The sequence below is a fragment of the Nipponia nippon genome, unplaced genomic scaffold, assembly GCF_047370975.1.
Source record: "Nipponia nippon isolate SJK-2023a ecotype South Korea unplaced genomic scaffold, ASM4737097v1 scaffold_42, whole genome shotgun sequence".
Classification (NCBI taxonomy): Eukaryota; Metazoa; Chordata; class Aves; order Pelecaniformes; family Threskiornithidae; genus Nipponia; species Nipponia nippon.
Genome location: NW_028262361.1, coordinates 1,420,232 through 1,439,892, shown reverse-complemented (window position 1 = coordinate 1,439,892; position 19,661 = coordinate 1,420,232). Strand labels below are relative to the sequence as shown.

Here is a 19,661-nt window from a genome sequence, read left to right as displayed (position 1 = left end):
ACAGGGGACCCATGGCACCCATGGGAGACCCCAGCACCCATGGGAGACCCCCGGCACCCATGGGACCCCCGGCACCCACGGGGGACCCACGGCACCCACGGGGGACCCCAGCACCCACGGGAGACCCCAGCACCCACGGGACCCCCGGCACCCACGGGGGACCCACGGCACCCATGGGAGACCCCAGCACCCACGGGACCCCCAGCACCCACGGAGAACCCATGGCACCCACAGGGGACCCATGGCACCCATGGGAGACCCCAGCACCCACGGGACCCCCAGCACCCACGGGACCCCCGGCACCCAAGGGGGACCCACGGCACCCACGGGAGACCCCAGCACCCACGGGAGACCCCTGGCACCCACGGGACCCCTGGCACCCACGGGGGACCCACGGCACCCATGGGAGACCCCAGCACCCATGAGACCCCTGGCACCCACGGGGGACCCCAGCACCCATGGGAGATCCCAGCACCCACGGGGGACCCATGGCACCCACGGGGGACCCCAGCACCCACGGGACCCCTGGCACCCACGGGAAGACCCATGGCACCCATGGGAGACCCCAGCACCCACGGGACCCCCGGCACCCATGGGAGACCCCCGGCACCCATGGGAGACCCCAGCACCCACGGGAGACCCATGGCACCCATGGGAGACCCCCGGCACCCACGGGGGACCCATGGCACCCATGGGAGACCCCAGCACCCACGGGAGACCCATGGCACCCACGGGACCCCTGGCACCCACGGGAGACCCCAGCACCCATGGGAGACCCCTGGCACCCACGGGGGACCCCCAGCACCTGTGGGACCCCCCAGCACCCATCGGGGACCCACGGCACCCCCATGCTCCCCCAGGACCCCCCGACACCCGTGGGACCCCCGTGTCCCCATGGGCCCCCCACCCCACCGCCCCCCAAGCGTGGGGGGGTCCCATGGGTGCCCCCCCCCCCCCCCCCCGAGGGGCAGGGGCTGGGGGGGGGGGGGAGGGGCAGGGTGCCAGGGCTGCGCCCCTCCCCCCCGGGGGAACCCAGGCGTCCGGGCGGGGGGGAGGGGCGGGGCGGGGGGGAGGGGCGGGGGGGCACCCTGGGAACGTGGCCCCGGGCGGGCTCCCACGGCCCCTCCCCCCCCCCGCCCCGTCCTGCCCGGGCAGGCAGCGCCCCTCCCCCCCCCGGGGGGGGGCCGGGGGGGGTGGGGGCTATAGGGGGGTACGGGGTGCTATAGGGGGGTGTGGGTGCCACGGGGTGCTATAGGGTGCTATAGGGGGGTGTGGGTGCCATGGGGTGCTATAGGGTGCTATAGGGGGGTGTGGGTGCCATGGGGTGCTATGGGGGTGCTATAGGGGGTGTGGGTGCCATGGGGTGCTATAGGGTGCTATAGGGGGGTATGGGTGCCATGGGGTGCTACAGGGTGCTATAGGGGGGTATGGGTGCCATGGGGTGCTATGGGGGTGCTATAGGGGGTGTGGGTGCCATGGGGTGCTATAGGGTGCTATAGGGGGGTGTGGGTGCCATGGGGTGCTATGGGGGTGCTATAGGGAGGGGTATGGGTGCCATGGGTGCTGTGGTGGGGTATAGGGGTGCTATAGGGGGGTATGGGGGTACGGGGTGCTGGGGGGGATGGGTGCTATGGGGGTGCTATAGGGGGGTATGGGTGCCATGGGGTGCTATAGGGTGCTATAGGGGGGTGTGGGTGCCATGGGGTGCTATGGGGGTGCTATAGGGGGTGTGGGTGCCATGGGGTGCTATGGGGTGCTATAGGGGGGTGTGGGTGCCATGGGGTGCTATGGGGGTGCTATAGGGGGTGTGGGTGCCATGGGGTGCTATAGGGTGCTATAGGGGGGTATGGGTGCCATGGGGTGCTATGGGGGTGCTATAGGGAGGGGTATGGGTGCCATGGGTGCTGTGGTGGGGTATAGGGGTGCTATAGGGGGGTATGGGGGGGTACGGGGTGCTGGGGGGGATGGGTGCTATGGGGGTGCTATAGGGGGGTATGGGTGCCATGGGGCGCTATAGGGTGCTATAGCGGTGTATGGGGGGGGGGGGTATGGGTGCCATGGGGTGCTATAGGGGGGTATTGGGGGGTATGGGGGTGCTGGGGGGGTTATGGGTGCTATGGGGGGGTATGGGTGCCATGGGGAGCTATAGGGCGGTATGGGGGTGCTATAGGAGGGGTATGGGGGGTGTGGGTGCTATGGGGGTGCTATGGGGTGCGATAGGGGGTATGGGGGTGCTATAGGGGGGTGTGGGTGCTATGGGGTGCTGGGGAGGTTATGGGGGCCCTGGGGGGGTTGGGTGCCATGGGGGGTATGGGTGCCATAGGGGAGCTATAGGGGTGCTATAGGGGTGCTATAGGGGTGCCGGGGGGAGCTATAGGGGTGCTATAGGGGAGCTATCGGGGTGCCATGGGGGAGCTATAGGGGTGCTGGGGGGAGCTATAGGGGTGCCATAGGGGAGCTATAGGGGAGGTAGAGGGGAGCTCTAGGGGTGCCATAGGGGAGCTATCGGGGTGCCATGGGGGAGCTATAGGGGTGCTATAGGGGAGCTATAGGGGTGCCATGGGGGAGCTATAGGGGTGCTATAGGGGAGCTATAGGGGTGCCATGGGGGAGCTATAGGGGTGCCGGGGGGGCTATAGGGGTGCCATAGGGGAGCTCTAGGGGTGCCATGGGGGAGCTATGGGGGTGCTATGGGGGAGCTATAGGGGTGCCATGGGGGAGCTATAGGGGTGCCGGGGGGGCTATAGGGGTGCCATAGGGGAGCTCTAGGGGTGCCATGGGGGAGCTATAGGGGTGCTATAGGGGAGCTCTAGGGGTGCCATAAGGGAGCTATAGGGGTGCCGGGGGGGGCTATAGGGGTGCCATGGGGGAGCTCTAGGGGTGCCATGGGGGAGCTATAGGGGTGCTATAGGGGAGCTATAGGGGTGCCATAGGGGAGCTATAGGGGAGCTATAGGGGTGCCGGGGGGGAGCTATAGGGGTGCTATAGGGGAGCTATAGGGGAGCTATCGGGGTGCCATGGGGGAGCTATAGGGGTGCCATAGGGGAGCTATAGGGGTGCCGGGGGGGGCTATAGGGGTGCCATAGGGGAGCTCTAGGGGTGCCGGGGGGGCGTGGCAGCCACGGGGGGTATGGGTGCTGGGGGGGGGGGGCGGGGCACCCGCGGGGGGTCACTCACAGGCAGGCGGTCCGGCCCTGGGGGTCCAGCACGCAGAGGCCCCCGTTCTCGCAGGGCGGGGCCCCCTCGGGGCACGGCAGCACTGGGGGGGCGGGGGGGGCGGGGTCAGCCCCACGGCACCCCCACCCCACGCGCTGCCCCATAGCCCCCCGGCCCCAGGGGCCCCCTGCCCCATAGACACCCCCTGCCCCACAGACACCCCCTGCCCCATAGACACCCCCTGCCCCATAGCCCCCCTGCCCCATAGCCCCCCGGCCCCATAGGCACCCCGCCCCATAGCCCCCCTGCCCCATAGCCCCCGGCCCCATGGACCCCCTGCCCCATAGCCCCCCAGCCCCATGGGCCCCCTGCCCCATAGCCCCCCGGCCCCATGGACCCCCTGCCCCATAGACACCCCCTGCCCCATAGCCCCCCGGCCCCATGGACCCCCTGCCCCATGGCCCCCCTGCCCCATAGACACCCCGCCCCATAGACACCCCCTTGCCCCATGGCCCCCCGGCCCCATGGGCCCCCTGCCCCATAGACACCCCCTGCCCCATAGACACCCCCCTGCCCCATAGACAACCCCCTGCCCCACATGCTGCCCTATAGAACCCCACCCCCACCCCATGGACCCCCCCTGCCCCATAGACCCTCCCCACCCCATAGACCCCCCTGTCCCATGGACCCCCCCCCGCCCCACATGCTGCCCCATAGATCCCCCTGCCCCATAGCTTCCCCCCCTGCCCCGTAGACCCTCCTGCCCCATAGACTGTTGCATAGTTCCCCCCGCCCCATAGATCCCCCCTGCCCCACACGCTGCCCCATAGATCCCCCCTGCCCTATAGATCCCCCCGCCCCATAGATCCCCCCTGCTCTATAGATCCCCCCCGCCCCATAGATCCCCCCTGCCCCACACGCTGCCCCATAGATCCCCCCTGCCCTATAGATCCCCCCCCGCCCCATAGATCCCCCCTGCCCCACACGCTGCCCCTGCCGTGGGGCCGGGCCCCCCCCGCCCCTCCCCCCCCCGGAGGGACCCAAGGGTCCCAAGGCCGTGGGAAGAGAGGGGGAGGGGCAGCTGGGGTCACCCGGGGTCACCCGCGTCACCCCCACCCCCACCCCGGTTTGGGAGGGGGGAGGGGAGCACGGGGAGGCCTGGGGCCCCCGGGGGGGGGGAGGGGGGAGCGTGAGGGCGTTGCACACGCGCGGCCTGGCACACGCATCCCGCACACGCACGGCACACGCACGGCACACGCATCCCGCACACGCATCCCGCACACGCACGGCACACGCACGGCACACGCATCCCGCACACGCATGGCACACGCATCCCGCACACGCATCCCGCACACGCATCCCGCACACGCACACGCACGGCACACGCATCCCGCACACGCATCCCGCACGCGCACGGCACACGCATGGCACACGCATCCCGCACACGCATCCCGCACACGCACGGCACACGCACGGCACACGCATCCCGCACACGCATGGCACACGTATCCCGCACACGCATCCCGCACACGCATCCCGCACACACACGGCACACGCACACGCATCCCGCACGTGCACACGCATTGCACACGCATCCCGCAAACGCATCCTGCACACGGGTGGCCTTGCACACGCACCCTGCACATGCACCGCACACGCATCCCGCACACGCGCTGCACACGCGTCCGGCACACGCGCGGCCTTGCACACGCACTGCACACGCACTGCACACGCATAGCACACGCATAGCACACGCGCGGCCTTGCACACGCACCGCACGCGCACCCTGCACGTGCGTTGCCCACGCGCTGCCCACGCATTGCACACGCGCGGCCTTGCACACGCACTGCACATGTATCCCGCACACGCATTGCACACGCACCCTGCACACGCACCCGTGTTCTGTGCACGCATTGCACACGCATGCCGCACACGCGCGGCCTTGCACACGCACCGCACGCGCATCCTGCCCACGCACACGCAATGCACACGCATCCCGCACACGCACACGCATTGCACACGCATCCTGCACATACGTGGCCTTGCACATGCACTGCACACGCATCCTGCACACGCACACGCATTGCGTGTGCACCCTGCACACGTGCACATGCTCTGTGCATGCAGTTCACACGCATCCTGCACGTGTTGCACTGGCATGGCCTTGCACACGCACCGCACGTGCACCCTGCACACAAATTGCACGTGCACCGTGCACACGCGTGGCCTTGCACACGCACCCTGCAGACGCATCCTGCACGAGCATTGCACACGCACGGCCTTGCACACGCATCCTGCACCCGCATCCTGCACCCGCATCCCGCACACCTGCGGCCTTGCACACGCACCGCACACGCATTGCACACACACGGCCCTGCACACGCACTGCAGGCGCACCCGGCACACGCGCACGTGCTCTGTGCACGCGTGGCACACGCATCCTGCACAGGCACGGCCTTGCACACGCACCGCACGCGTATCCTGCACACCCACACGCGTCCCGCGCACGCGTGGCCCTGCACACGCACTGCACATGCGTCCTTCACGTACATTGCACATGCACCCGTGCTCTGTGCAAGCATTGCACACGCACGGCCTTGCACAGGCCCTGCACACACACTCCGCACACGCACGGCACACGCACGCGTGTCCTGCATGCACGTGGCCTTGCACACGCACCCCGCACCCGCCCTGAACGTGCACACGCACTGCAGATGCGTGGCCTTGCACGCGCACTGCGCGCGCGTTGCACGCGCCCCCTGCACGCCTGCAGCAGCCCGGTGCCTCGCACCCCCCCCCCCCCTTGCACGCACACGTGCACTGCACCCCCGCTGCCGCCTGCAGCAGCCCCCGCACCCGGGCCTGGCACGAGCCGCCTTGCACGCTCACCGCACGCCCGCTGCACCCCGTGCACGTGCCTTGCACGCCCGCTGCACCCCGCTTGCGCCTTGCACGCTCGCTGCAGGCTCGCTGCACCCCCGTGCTCGCGCCTTGCACGCTCGCTGCACCCCGTGTGCGTGCCTTGCACGCTCGCTGCACGCTCGCTGCATCCTATGCTCATGCCTTGCACGCTCGCTGCACGCCACGGCTGAGCCTTGCACGCTCACCCCACACTCGCTGCACCCCATCTCGCGCCTTGCACGCTCGCTGCACGCCGTGCCTCTGCCTTGCACGCTTGCAGCACCCCGTGCTTGTGCCTTGCACGCTTGCTGCACGCTCGCTGCACCCTGCTTGTGCATTGCACTCACCGCACGCTCGCTGCACCCCACCTGAGCCTTGCACGCTCGCCGCACGCTCGCTGCACCCCGTGCTTGTGCCTTGCACTCTTGCAGCACCCCGTGCTTGTGCCTTGCACGCTCACTGCACCCGTGTGCGTGCCTTGCACGCTCACCCCACACTCGCTGCACCCCGTGTGCGTGCCTTGCACGCTCGCTGCACCCTCATCGCACCCCCATCTCGTGCCTTGCACGCTCGCTGCACGCTCGCTGCACCCCGTGCTTGTGCCTTGCACGCTCGCTGCACGCTCACTGCATCCTATGCTTGTGCCTTGCACGCTCGCTGCACCCCGCGTGCGTGCCTTGCACGCTCGCCCCACGCTCGCTGCACCCCGTGCTTGTGCCTTGCACGCTCACCCCACGCTCGCGGCACCCCGCGCGCGTGCCTTGCACGCTCGCTGCACGCCATGGCTGTGCCTTGCACGCTTGCACGCTCGCTGCACCCTCATCGCACCCCCATCTCGCGCCTTGCACGCTCGCCGCACGCTCGCCGCACCCCAGTTGTGTTGCACGCCCGTTGCACGCCCGTTGCACCCCGCGCCCGTGCCCTGCCCCCCCCCCCAATCCCATCGTGCACCGCGGGGGGGGGCACAGCCCTCCCCTCCCCCCCCCCCCCCAATCCCCGCACCCCCAAACCGCTGCCCCTTCCCCTCCCCCCCCCCAGCCCCGTTCCCACGGCCCGGCCCCTCCCCCCCCCAGGCCCCTCCCCCCTCGGCCCGGCCCCGCGTTCCCACGGTCCCGCCAACCCCCCTCCCCCCCCCCGCCGCCACCGGCGTCTCCCCCCTCCCCCCCCCAACCGGGTCCGGTCCCCGTCCCCCCCACCCCTCCCCCACCTTCCCACGGTCCCGCTCCGCCGCCCCACCCCCACCCCCCCGCCCCCATCGGGGACCCGGTTGAGCCCGGCTGAGCCCGGCTTAAGCCCACTTGGGCCCGGTTTTAGCCCCGGTTCCGCCCCTCCCCCCCGCCCCCCTCTTTTTTTTTTTTTTTTTTTCTTTTTTTTTTCTTTTTTTCTTTTTTCTTTTTCCCCAAACTTTTTTCCGCGCCGCCAAAGTGCGGCCGCGCCGCCCCTCCCCCACCCGGGACCCACCCGGGACCAAACCGGGACCAAACTGGGACCAAACCGGGACCAAACTGGGTTCGGGTCGGTCCCGGCGGAGCAAAAGCCGCTCCCCCCCCCAAGCCCGGCTCGGTTAAGCTCGGCTCGGCTCGGTTAAGCTCGGCTCGGTTAAGCTCGGCTCGGCTCGGCTCGGTTCGGTTAAGCTCGGCTCGGCTCGGTTAAGCTCGGCTGGGCTCGATCCGGCTCAGCTCGTCCCCGTGGGGCTCAGCCCGGCTTAACTCGACCCGGCTCGGCCCAACTCGCCCCGGTTCGGCTCCAGCTCGGCTCAGCTCGGCTCGGTTCGGCCCAAGCCCGGCTTAACTCGGCTCGGCTCGGCTCAAACCCGGCTCAGCTCGGCTTAACTCGGCTCGGTTGGGCTCAGCTCGACCCAGCTTAGCCCGCTTCGCCTGAACTCCGCTCAACTCAGCCCCCGCCCCGTTCCTCCCGACCCGCTCAGCCCCGACTTAGCCCCGACTTAGTCCCGACTTAGTCCCGACCCGCTTTAGTCGCCCCCTCCCCCCCTCACCTGCCGTCGCCCCGAGTCGCAGCAGCAGCAGCAGCGCCGGGGCCCCCCCCGGGACCCCCCCCCGCCCCATGGCGGCAGCGGGGCCCGGCTCAGCCAGGCCCGGCCTAACCCGGCCCGGCTCAGCCCCGCTCCGGCCCCGCCAGACGGAGCCGCCGACCCCGCCGGGAGCGGGCAGCCGCCCCTCCCCCACGCGGGCCGAAGCCCCGCCCCCCCCCTTCCCGGACACGCCCGGGGGGCGGGGGCGAGGCGAGGGACACGCCCACTCGGGCACGCCCCACGTGTGGGGGGCTCAGCCCCATGGCGCCCTATACATGGGTGCTCAGCCCCATAGCGCCCAGTGTGGGTGCTCAGCCCCATGGCGCCTTATATACGGGTGCTCAGCCCCATGGCGCCCGATGTGGGGTGCTCAGCCCCATGGCGCCTTATATACGGGTGCTCAGCCCCATGGCGCCCTATACATGGGTGCTCAGCCCCATGGCGCCCTATATACGGGTGCTCAGCCCCATAGCGCCCAGTGTGGGTGCTCAGCCCCATGGCGCCTTATATACGGGTGCTCAGCCCCATAGCGCCCTATACATGGGTGCTCAGCCCCATAGCGCCTTATATACGGGTGCTCAGCCCCATGGCGCCCTATACATGGGTGCTCAGCCCCATAGCACCCTATACATGGGTGCTCAGCCCCATGGCGCCTTATATACGGGTGCTCAGCCCCATAGCGCCCAGTGTGGGTGCTCAGCCCCATGGCGCCTTATATACGGGTGCTCAGCCCCATAGCGCCCTATACATGGGTGCTCAGCCCCATGGCGCCCTATATACGGGTGCTCAGCCCCATAGAGACCCGCATGTGGGTGCCCAGCCCCACGGCGCCCCGTCTGTGGGTCCGCAGCCCCCCGCCCGGCCCCCTCCCCCCCCCCCCGCCCGCTGCCGGGTCCCCCCGGGTGGGGGAGGGGCTGCAGCTGTTGCCCCCCCGCCCCTCCCCCCCCCGCAGCTGCCGGGCCCCGCGCCAGCGCGGGGGCCCCGGGTGGGGGGGGGGACCCCCGGACCCCCACCCCCCCCCCGCCCCTCCCCCCCCAGGAGGGACCCGGGCGGCCGGGCCCGGCCCCGCCCCCCCCCCCCCCCCCCCGGGCGCGTTCGGGCCCCGGAAAAAAGGGGAAAAATAAGAAAAAACAAAAGAAAAAAGTGGCTGAGGAACGGGCGCGGCGCCGGCACCCATGGGTGCTGCCATCGGCACCCATGGACCGGCACTGGCACCCATGGGTGCTGCCATCGGCACCCGGGGCTGCCATCGGCACCTATGGGCCGGCACTGGCACCCATGGGTGCTGCCATCGGCACCTGGGGGCTGCCATCGGCACCTATGGACCGGCACTGGCACCCATGGGTGCTGCCATCGGCACCCATGGACCGGCACTGGCACCCATGGGTGCTGCCATCGGCACCCGGGGGCTGCCATCGGCACCTATGGGCCGGCACTGGCACCCATGGGTGCTGCCATCGGCACCCGGTGCTGCCATCGGCACCCATGGACCGGCACTGGCACCCATGGGTGCTGCCATCGGCACCTGGGGGCTGCCATCGGCACCCATGGACCGGCACTGGCACCCATGGGTGCTGCCATCGGCACCCGGGGGCTGCCATCGGCACCTATGGGCCGGCACTGGCACCCATGGGTGCTGCCATCGGCACCCGGGGCTGCCATCGGCACCTATGGGCCGGCACTGACACCCATGGGTGCTGCCATCGGCACCTGGGGGCTGCCATCGGCACCTATGGACCGGCACTGGCACCCATGGGTGCTGCCATCGGCACCCATGGACCGGCACTGACACCCATGGGTGCTGCCATCGGCACCTGGGGGCTGCCATCGGCACCTATGGGCCGGCACTGGCACCCATGGGTGCTGCCATCGGCACCTATGGACCGGCACTGGCACCTATGGGTGCTGCCATCGGCACCCGGGACCCATCCTGTCACCCATGGGTGCTGGCAGTGTCACCCTGGGGCTGGCATTGGCACCCATGGGTGCTGCCCCCCCCCCCTCCCCCCGGGTCCCCTCCCCCAACAGCACCCAACCCGCTGCCGACACCCGACTTTATTCAGGCCATGGGGGAACGGAGGGCGCCGCCCGCCCCCCTCCAGATGTTGGGGTCCCCACCTTGATGTCGAGGTCCCCATCCAGATGTTGGGGTCCCCATCCAGATGTTGGGCGCCCCCCACCCCTCCCCCATGGGGTCCTCACCCAGCCCCCACGGCCCCCACCCAGATGTTGGCTCCTCGCCCAGATGTTGGGGTCCCCACCCGACCACCGCAGGCCCCCCCCCAGATGTTGGGGTCCCCGTCCAGATGTTGGGTCCCCCCCAGATGTTGCGGTCCTCACCCAGATGTTGGGGCCCCCACCCAACCACCGTGGCCCCCACCCCACCCAGATGTTGGGTTCCCCCCCAGATGTTGGGATGTTGGGGCCCCCACCCCACCCAGATGTTGGGGTCCCCACCCAGATGTTGGGTTCCCCCCCAGATGTTGGGTCCCCCCCAGATGTTGGGGTCCTCACCCAGATGTTGGCGTCCCCACCCAGATGTTGGGGCCCCCACCCCACCCAGATGTTGGGGTCCTCACCCAGATGTTGGGGCCTCCACCCAACCACCATGGCCCCCACCCCACCCAGATGTTGGGTTCCTCACCCAGATGTTGGGGTCCCCGCCCAGATCTTGGCGCCCCCACCCCACCACCGTGGCCCCCACCCCACCCAGACCTTGGGGTCCCCCCCCACCCCCCATCCACCTCCCCTCCCCACCCCCGCCCCGCAGGGAGCACCCATGGGTGCCGCTATGGGCGCTGGCCGCCCCCACCCAGGAAGTCGTTCATCAGCTGGGCGAGGGGGCGGGGCTGGTCCTCGGGCAGCCAATGGCTGGCGCCGGGCAGCAGGCAGAGGCGGGCCTCGGGGCGCAGGCAGCGGTGCAGGCAGGGCGCCAGGCGGGCGTCCAGGAAGGCGTCGTGGGTGCCCCACAGCAGGAGGGTGGGGGGCGGGGGGGGCTCGCGGGGGATGGGCGTGTCCCTGGGGGGGAGGGGAGGGGGTGAAGGGGGGGCACCCCAATGGGGGGACCCCAAAATGGGGGGGGGTGGGGGGGCCCAACGGGAGCACCCAAAATTGGAGAAGGTCAATGGGAGCACCCCAAAATGGAGCAGCCCAATGGGGGCACCCAAAGCTGGAGCACCCCAAAATGGGGGCACCCCAATGGGAGCACCCCAAAATGGAGCACCCAAAACGGGGGCACCCAAATGGGAGCACCCCAAAGGGATCCCACCACCACCCACGCCCCAATGTGGCACCACCCAACCCAGCACCACCCAACCCACAACACCCCACTCAAGAGCACCCAACTCGAGAGCACCCAGCTCAAGAGCACCCAACTCAAGAACACCCAACTCGAGAGCACCCAACTCGAGAGCACCCAGCTCAAGAACACCCAGCTCAAGAACACCCCGCTCAAGAGCACCCAACTCGAGAGCACCCAGCTCAAGAGCACCCAACTCGAGAGCACCCAACTCAAGAACACCCAGCTCAAGAGCACCCAGCTCAAGAACACCCAGCTCAAGAGCACCCAACTCAAGAGCACCCAACTCGAGAGCACCCAACTCAAGAACACCCAGCTCAAGAGCACCCAGCTCAAGAGCACCCAGCTCAAGAACACCCAACTCAAGAGCACCCAACTCGAGAGCACCCAACTCGAGAGCACCCAGCTCAAGAGCACCCAACTCGAGAACACCCAACTCAAGAGCACCCAACTCGAGAGCACCCAACTCAAGAACACCCAGCTCAAGAGAGCCCAACTCAAGAACACCCAGCTCAAGAGCACCCAACTCGAGAGCACCCAACTCGAGAGCACCCAACTCAAGAACACCCAACTCAAGAGCACCCAACTCAAGAACACGCAGCTCAAGAGCAGCCAACTCGAGAGCACCCAGCTCAAGAGCACCCAGCTCAAGAGCACCCAACTCGAGAGCACCCAACTCAAGAACACCCAGCTCAAGAGCACCCAACTCAAGAGCACCCAACTCGAGAGCACCCAGCTCAAGAGCACCCAGCTCAAGAGCACCCAACTCAAGAGCACCCAACTCGAGAGCACCCAGCTCAAGAGCACCCAACTCAAGAACACCCAACTCGAGAGCACCCAACTCGAGAGCACCCAACTCAAGAACACCCAGCTCAAGAGCACCCAGCTCAAGAGCACCCAGCTCGAGAGCACCCAACTCGAGAGCACCCAGCTCAAGAGCACCCAGCTCAAGAACACCCCGCTCAAGAGCACCCAACTCGAGAGCACCCAGCTCAAGAGCACCCAACTCAAGAACACCCAACTCGAGAGCACCCAGCTCAAGAACACCCAGCTCAAGAGCACCCAGCTCAAGAGCACCCAACTCGAGAGCACCCAGCTCAAGAGCACCCAGCTCACGAACACCCAACTCGAGAGCACCCAAGTCGAGAGCACCCAACTCGAGAGCACCCAGCTCAAGAGCACCCAGCTCAAGAGCACCCAACTCGAGAGCACCCAGCTCAAGAGCACCCAACTCGAGACCACCCAACTCAAGAACACCCAGCTCAAGAGAGCCCAGCTCAAGAACACCCAGCTCAAGAGCACCCAACTCAAGAGCACCCAACTCGAGAGCACCCAACTCGAGAGCACCCAACTCAAGAACACCCAACTCAAGAACACCCAGCTCAAGAGCAGCCAACTCGAGAGCACCCAGCTCAAGAGCACCCAGCTCAAGAGCACCCTGCTCAAGAGCACCCAACTCGAGAGCACCCAACTCGAGAGCACCCAGCTCAAGAGCACCCAACTCAAGAACACCCAACTCGAGAGCACCCAACTCGAGACCACCCAACTCAAGAACACCCAACTCAAGAACACCCAGCTCAAGAGAGCCCACCTCAAGAGCACCCAACTCAAGAACACCCAACTCAAGAACACCCAGCTCAAGAGAGCCCACCTCAAGAGCACCCAACTCAAGAAACTCAAGAGCACCCAGCTCAAGAGCACCCAACTCAAGAGCACCCAACCTTGGCACCCCAAAAATCTGTGTCCCCCCCACCTACCGGAAGAGGTTTCGGTAGTAGTGGATGGGGGGTGTCAGCCCCCCCGGTTGGGAGAGGCCGTAGAGGTAGGCGTCCACCTCCTCCTCCGTCAACCGCTGCGCCGGGTTCCGGATCCCCATCCAAGGTCCCGTCAGGACGGTCTTCACCAGCTACGAGGCCACCAAGGGTGACAAGAGGTCTGGGTGCTGCCACCACCCCAAAAGCGGGTGACAAAGGGCCCTCGCTCTACACCTCGGGGGGTGGTTGGGCCTCCTCAAAGTTCTTGAGGAGCTTCTTGGGTTGGGGAGGTGCAGGCGGTGCCGCGGAGCAGGCGAGGGGACCCCGTGGGGACCCCGTGGGGAGAAGGAGACGTGGGGATGGGGGCTCACCTCAAAGTCCGCCAAGGAGAGGAGGAGCTCGGGCAGCCAGGGCAGCTGGAAGAGGAAGACGTAGCTGGAGCGGAGGAGCTGGGTGGGGTGGCAGGCGGTGAAACCTGCGCCGGGAGAGGGGCAGCGGGGTCAGCGGCCACCGCCGGGGCCCGAGGCCGGGCGCGGGGTGGGGCCGGTAGCCGGTGGTGCCAGCAGAAGAGGCGGCACCTGATGGTGTGGCCATGGGAGGTGGCATCCAATGGTGTTGGCCATGAGATGGCACCCGATGGCACGGTCATGAGATGGCACCCAACGGCATGACCATAAGAGATGGCACCCAACGGCACGGCCGTGAGATGGCACCCAACAGTGTGGCCATTGGAGATGGCACCCAATGGCACGGCCATGAGATGGCACCCAACAGTGTGACCATAAGAGATGGCACCCAACGGCACGGCCATGAGATGGCACCCGATGGCACGGTCATGAGATGGCACCCAACGGCATGACCATAAGAGATGGCACCCAATGGTGTGGCCATGAGATGGCACCCGATGGCATGGGCCATGAGATGGCACCCAATGGCGTGGCCATGAGATGGCACCCGATGGCATGGGCCATGAGATGGCACCCAATGGCGTGGCCATGAGAGATGGCACCCAACGGCACGGCCGTGAGATGGCACCCAACGGCATGACCATAAGAGATGGCACCCAACGGCACGGCCGTGAGATGGCACCCGATGGTGTGGCCATGAGATGGCACCCAATGGCATGGGCCATGAGATGGCACCCAATGGTGTGGCCATGAGATGGCACCCAACGGCACGGCCGTGAGATGGCACCCGATGGCATGGCCATGAGATGGCACCCAATGGCGTGGCCATGAGAGATGGCACCCAATGGCATGGGCCATGAGATGGCACCCAATGGCACGGTCATGAGATGGCACCCAACAGTGTGACCATAAGAGATGGCACCCAACGGCACGGCCATGAGATGGCACCCGATGGTGTGGCCATGAGAGAGGGCACCCGATGGCATGGCCATGAGATGGCACCCGACGGCACTGCGGTGGCACGTCACAGCCCTGAGAGCCGCGCCGCGCCACCTCCGGTGGTGGAACCCCGCGGCACCTCCACGGGAACCAGCACCCGTCCGCGGCACAACCGCGCGAGCTCCCACCCCACGCCCCCGCCCGGCCGCGGGTGTCCCCGAGAAGCCACCCGTTACCTGCCATGACGGCCCGGTGGGGCGCAGCCATGATGACCAACTTCTCCACCAGGTGCGGGTGATTGGTGGCCAACTCCCAGGCCAGAAGCCCGCCCCAATCATGGCCCACCAAGATGCACTTGGGGGAGGCCTCGCTGGCATCGGTGGCCGTCGTCACCTCCCCCTGCCCCTCGCTTGTCCCCAGGCTCTCGATGACCTGGCGGATGTCCTCCAGGAGGACCTCCAGCCGGTAGCTGGCCTTGCCCGCTGGCTTCTCCGAAGCTCCGTAACCCCGGAGATCCAAGGCCACCACCCGGTACCGGGTGCCGAATTCCAGCAGCAGATGCCTCCAGCAGAACCTGGCCGGGAGGAAGACGCCGGTGACGGTGACGCCGGGGGGGTGGGGGGTGGTGGTGGTGGTGGTGGCACTTGGGACACACACACACACACACACACCCCTCCCCCCCCCAGGGCTCCGCCCGCCTTGGTGGCACCCACCAGTTTTGGGGGAAGCCGTGGAGGAGCAGCAGGAGCCGGGCGCCGGGGGGCCCCCGGGTGACGTAGTGCAGCCGCAGCCCCGAGTCCTGGGGGGGAGGGGGGGGGGGGGGGGCAGTGGGGTGCCCCCACCCCAAAACTGACCCCTCCCCCACCCATAACCCCCCCGGGACCCCCAACCCCCCCCCCGGACTCCCCAAAAGCCCCTCCAGGGCCCCCCAAACCTCACCCCCACCGCCTAAGCCCCCCAAAGCCCCCCGGGCCCCCCCAGGACCCCCAAAGCCCCCCACCCCCACCCCAAGTCCCTCCCCAAGCCCCCCCCCAAAAGCCCCCCAAGACACCCCCAGGACCCCCAAAAGCCCCCAGGACCCCCCAAAGCCCCCCAACCCCCCCAAGTCCCCCCTCAAGCCCCCCCCAAAAGCCCCCCAGGACCCCCCAAAGCTCCCCCACCCCCCAAGCCCCCCCCCAAACCCCCCAGGACCCCCCAAAGCTCCCCCAACCCCCCCAAGCCCCCCCCCCAAACCCCCCAAAACCCCCAGGACCCCCCCAAGCCCCCCCCAAAAGCCCCCCAGAACCCCCCAAAGCTCCCTCACCCCCACCCCAAGTCCCCCCAAAAGCCCCCCAGGACCCCCCAAAGCTCCCCCACCCCCCAAGCCCCCCAAAAGCCCCCCAAGGACCCCCCAAAGCTCCCCCACCCCCCCAAGCCCCCCAATAGCCCCCAGGACCCCCCAAAGCTCCCCCACCCCCCCCAAGCCCTCCCAAAAGCCCCCCAGGACCCCCCAAAGCTCCCCCACCCCCCCCAAGCCCCCCCAAAAGCCCCCAGGACCCCCCAAAGCTCCCCCACCCCCCCAAGCCCCCCCCAAAAGCCCCCCAGGACCCCCCAAAGCTCCCCCACCCCCCAAGCCCTCCCAAAACCCCCCAAGGACCCCCCAAAGTCCCCCCACCCCCCAAGCCCCCCAAAACCCCCCAGGACCCCCCAAAGCTCCCCCACCCCCCAAGCCCCCCAAAACCCCCCAGGACCCCCCAAAGCTCCCCCACCCCCCAAGCCCTCCCAAAGCCCCCCAGGACCCCCCAAAGCTCCCCCACCCCCCCAAGCCCCCCCAAAACCCCCCAGGACCCCCCAAAGCTCCCTCACCCCCCCCCCCAAGCCCCCCAAAACCCCCCAGGACCCCCACCCCCCCGCCCCCCCACCTTGAGGCGCAGGTACCGGTGCTCCCCAAAGGTGCCATCGGCCAGGCCGGGGGGGGGCCGGTCCCTCCCCCGCCACCCGAGGGTCCCGCGGGGACCCCGGCGCAGCAGCACCCCCAGCCCCCACAGCCCGTAGGCCACCCCCGCGGCCAGCGCGGCCACCGCCACCCCCAGGCGGGCCAGCAGGCGCCGGAGGGCCAGCAGCAGGCGGGTGGGGGCCAGCAGCAGCGAGCAGAGGGACAGGAGCATGGCGGGGGGCCGCGGGTGTCACCTGGGGGGGGGGGGGCACTGTGTCACCGAGGCGGCCGTGTCCCCATGGTGGCCCACCACCAGGGTGGCCCAACCCCTTGGTGGCCCCGTCACCGGGTTGCGATGACACCTGGTGGCCCCACCACCAGGGTGGCCATGTCCCCATGGTGGCCCCATCACCAGGGTGGCCCAGCCCCATGGTGGCCACGTCACCGGGTTGTGATGTCCCCATGGTGGCCCATCCCCATGGTGGCCCTGGCACCAGGGTGGCCCAGCCCCATGGTGGCCACGTCACCGGGTTGTGATGTCCCCATGGTGGCCCATCCCCATGGTGGCCCTGGCACCAGGGTGGCCCAACCCCTTGGTGGCCACATCACCGGGTTATGATGACACCTGGTGGCCCCACCACCAGGGTGGCCCAACCCCTTGGTGGCCACGTCACCGGTTTATGATGACACCTGGTGGCCCCACCACCAGGGTGGCCCAACCCCTTGGTGGCCACGTCACCGGGTTATGATGACACCTGGTGGCCCCACCACCAGGGTGGGCCCATCCCCATGGTGGCCCTGGCACCAGGGTGGCCCAGCCCCTTGGTGACCACGTCATCGGGTTGCGATGTCCCCATGGTGGCCCATCCCCATGGTGGCCCCATCCCCAGGGTGGCCATGTCACCGAGGTGGCCATGTCACCAGGGTGTCCAATCTCCATGGTGGCCATGGCACCAGGTTGCGATGGCACCAGGTGGCCCCACCACCACTGTGTCCCATCCCCGTGGTGGCCCCATCCCTTCGGTGGCCATGTCCTCAAGGTGGCCATGTCCCCATGGTGGCCCATCCCCATGGTGGCCACGGCATCAGGGTGGCCCATCCCCTTGGTGGCCCCATCACCAGGGTGGCCGTTGTCACCAAGGTGGCCATGTCCCCATGGTGTCCCATCCCCATGGTGGCCCCGTCGCCAAGGTGGCCATGTCCCCATGGTGGCCCACCCCCATGGTGGCCCCGCCCCCAGGGTGCGATGTCACCAGGGTGCCGTATCCCCACGGTGGCCCTGTCACCAGGGTGGCCCTGTCACGATGCGATGTCACCAAGTGGCCCCACCACCAGGGTGTCCCATCCGCTTGGTGGCCATGTCACCATGGTGGCCATGTCCCCAGGGTGTCCCATCGCCATGGTGGCCCCACCACCGCAGTGTCCCATCCCCGTGGTGGCCATGTCCCCAGGGTGTCCCATCACCACGGTGTCCCACCCCCATGGTGGCCCCATCCCCGTGGTGGCCATGTCACCAAGCTGTGATGTCACCAGGTGGCCCCATCCCCAAGGTGGCCATGTCACCGCGGTGTCCCACCCCCGCGGTGGCCCCCATCGTCCCCACGGTGGCCCGTTCCCGGGTGCCGTGTCACCAGGCTGCCCCATCGTCAGGGCGTCACCGTCAGGGCGTCACCGTCACCAGGGTGGCCCTGCCGCCACCGCGTCCCATTCCTGGGGTGCCACGTCACCGGCGTGGCCCTGTCACCAGCGCGTCCCCGTCACCGGGGTGTCCTGACCCGAGGGGTCCCATTGTGGGGGTGTCACCGTCACCGGGGTGTCCCGACACGGGGGGGCCCTGTCACCTTGGTGTCCCCGTCACCGGGGTGTCCTGTCACCGGGGGTCCTTGTCACCGGGGGTCCCTGTCACCGGCGGGACCCACAACCGCAGCGTCCCCATCACCGGGGTGTCCCGACATAGGGTGTCCCTGTCACCCGTCACCAGGGTGTCCTGACATTGGGGTGTCCTTGTCACTGGGGGGGTCCCATCATGGGGGTGTCACCGTCACCGGGGTGTCACCGTCACCAGGGTGTCCCCGTCACGGGGGGTCCCTGTCGCCGGGGTGTCCCAACATGGGGTGTCCTTGTCACCTTGGGGTCCCTGTCCCTGGGGTGTCCTGACACCGGGGTGTCCCTGTCACCGGTCACCAGGGTGTCGCGACATTGGGGTGTCCTTGTCACCGGGGGTCCTGTCACCAGGGGTGTCCTGACACCGGGGGGGGTCCCATCATGGGGGGGGGTCCCTGTCACCGGGGCGTCCCTGTCACCAGTCACCGGGCTGTCGTGACATGGGGGTGTCCTGTCACCGCGGTGCCCCTCCTGTCACCTCAGTGTCCCTGTCACCCTCTGTCATGACAGGCGGGTGTCCCTGTCACCCGTCACCGGGGTGTCCCTGCCACCAAGGGGGGTCCCTGTCACCGAGTGTCCCCGCCACCAGGCTGTCACGACACGGGGGGGCCTTGTCACCAGCGGGGTCCCTGTCACCGAGGGGTCCCATCATGGGGGTGTCCCTGTCACCAGGGCTCCCTGTCACCGGGCTGTCGCGACATGGGGGGGGGTGTCTCCCATCACCGGGGCGTCCCCGTCACTGGGGCGTGGCGACACCGGGGAGGGGGGCGTCCCGGTCGCCGGCCTGTCGCGACACGGGGGGTGCCCTGTCACCGGGGGGGGTCCCTGTCACGGGGGTCCCTGTCACGGGGCTGTCGCGACACGGGGGTCCCTGTCACCGCCCCCTCCCCCCCCCCCGCCCGACCTTCTCGCGCCGCTTCCTCCGCCCGCACGACCCCGGCCACCCCCAGCCCCGCCCCCTCCCGCCCATTGGTCGGCGCCGGGCGCGGGGGGCGGGGCCGAGGGCGGGGCCGCGCGGGCGGCAGCCACTGGGAGCGCGGCGGGGGAGGGAGGGAGGGGTAAGGGAGGCCACGTGGGGAGGGGGAGGGGCGGCGCGGGGGGAACCGGCCCCTCCCCCCACCCCGCGGGCGCGGCCGCAGCGGGGGAGGGGCAGCCTGGGGGCCGCTTCGGCCCTTTTCGGCCTTTTTCCCCTTTTTGGGGCCTTTTTTGCCCGTTTTTCCTTCCCCCCCCCCCCTTTTTTTTTTTTTTTTTGCCTTTTAAACTTTGCCTTTTGCCTCTTTCTGCCTTTTTTGGTGACTTTCTCCCCCCCCCCCCTTTTTTTTTTTTGGCCTTTTCCCTTTTTTTTAAACCTTTTTTACTTTTTTTTTTTGCCGATT

The 19,661-nt window shown here is 68.7% G+C and overlaps 2 protein-coding genes across 2 annotated transcripts in view; both read right to left on the bottom strand.

Annotated features, from left to right (window-relative positions):
* Positions 1–8,219, bottom strand: part of NOTCH3 (notch receptor 3) — a 48,678-nt gene extending 40,459 nt beyond the window's left edge. Inside the window, 2 exon segments of the mRNA XM_087778219.1 lie at positions 3,177–3,258; positions 8,053–8,219. Of these exon segments, the coding sequence (XP_087634345.1) occupies positions 3,177–3,258; positions 8,053–8,122 (152 nt within the window). The 5' untranslated portion in view covers positions 8,123–8,219.
* A 2,608-nt stretch (positions 8,220–10,827) lies between these two features.
* On the bottom strand, positions 10,828–19,246 carry LOC148052928 (epoxide hydrolase 3-like). The gene is made up of 7 exons (XM_087778195.1): positions 19,190–19,246; positions 16,388–16,655; positions 15,200–15,285; positions 14,723–15,060; positions 13,512–13,615; positions 13,144–13,292; positions 10,828–11,106 (listed from the first exon to the last, which is right to left on the bottom strand). The coding sequence occupies exons 2-7, from the start codon at positions 16,631–16,633 to the stop codon at positions 10,878–10,880; spliced, it is 1,152 nt and encodes a 383-aa protein (XP_087634321.1). The 5' UTR covers positions 16,634–16,655; positions 19,190–19,246; the 3' UTR covers positions 10,828–10,877.
* Between the last annotated feature and the right edge of the window lie 415 nt (positions 19,247–19,661).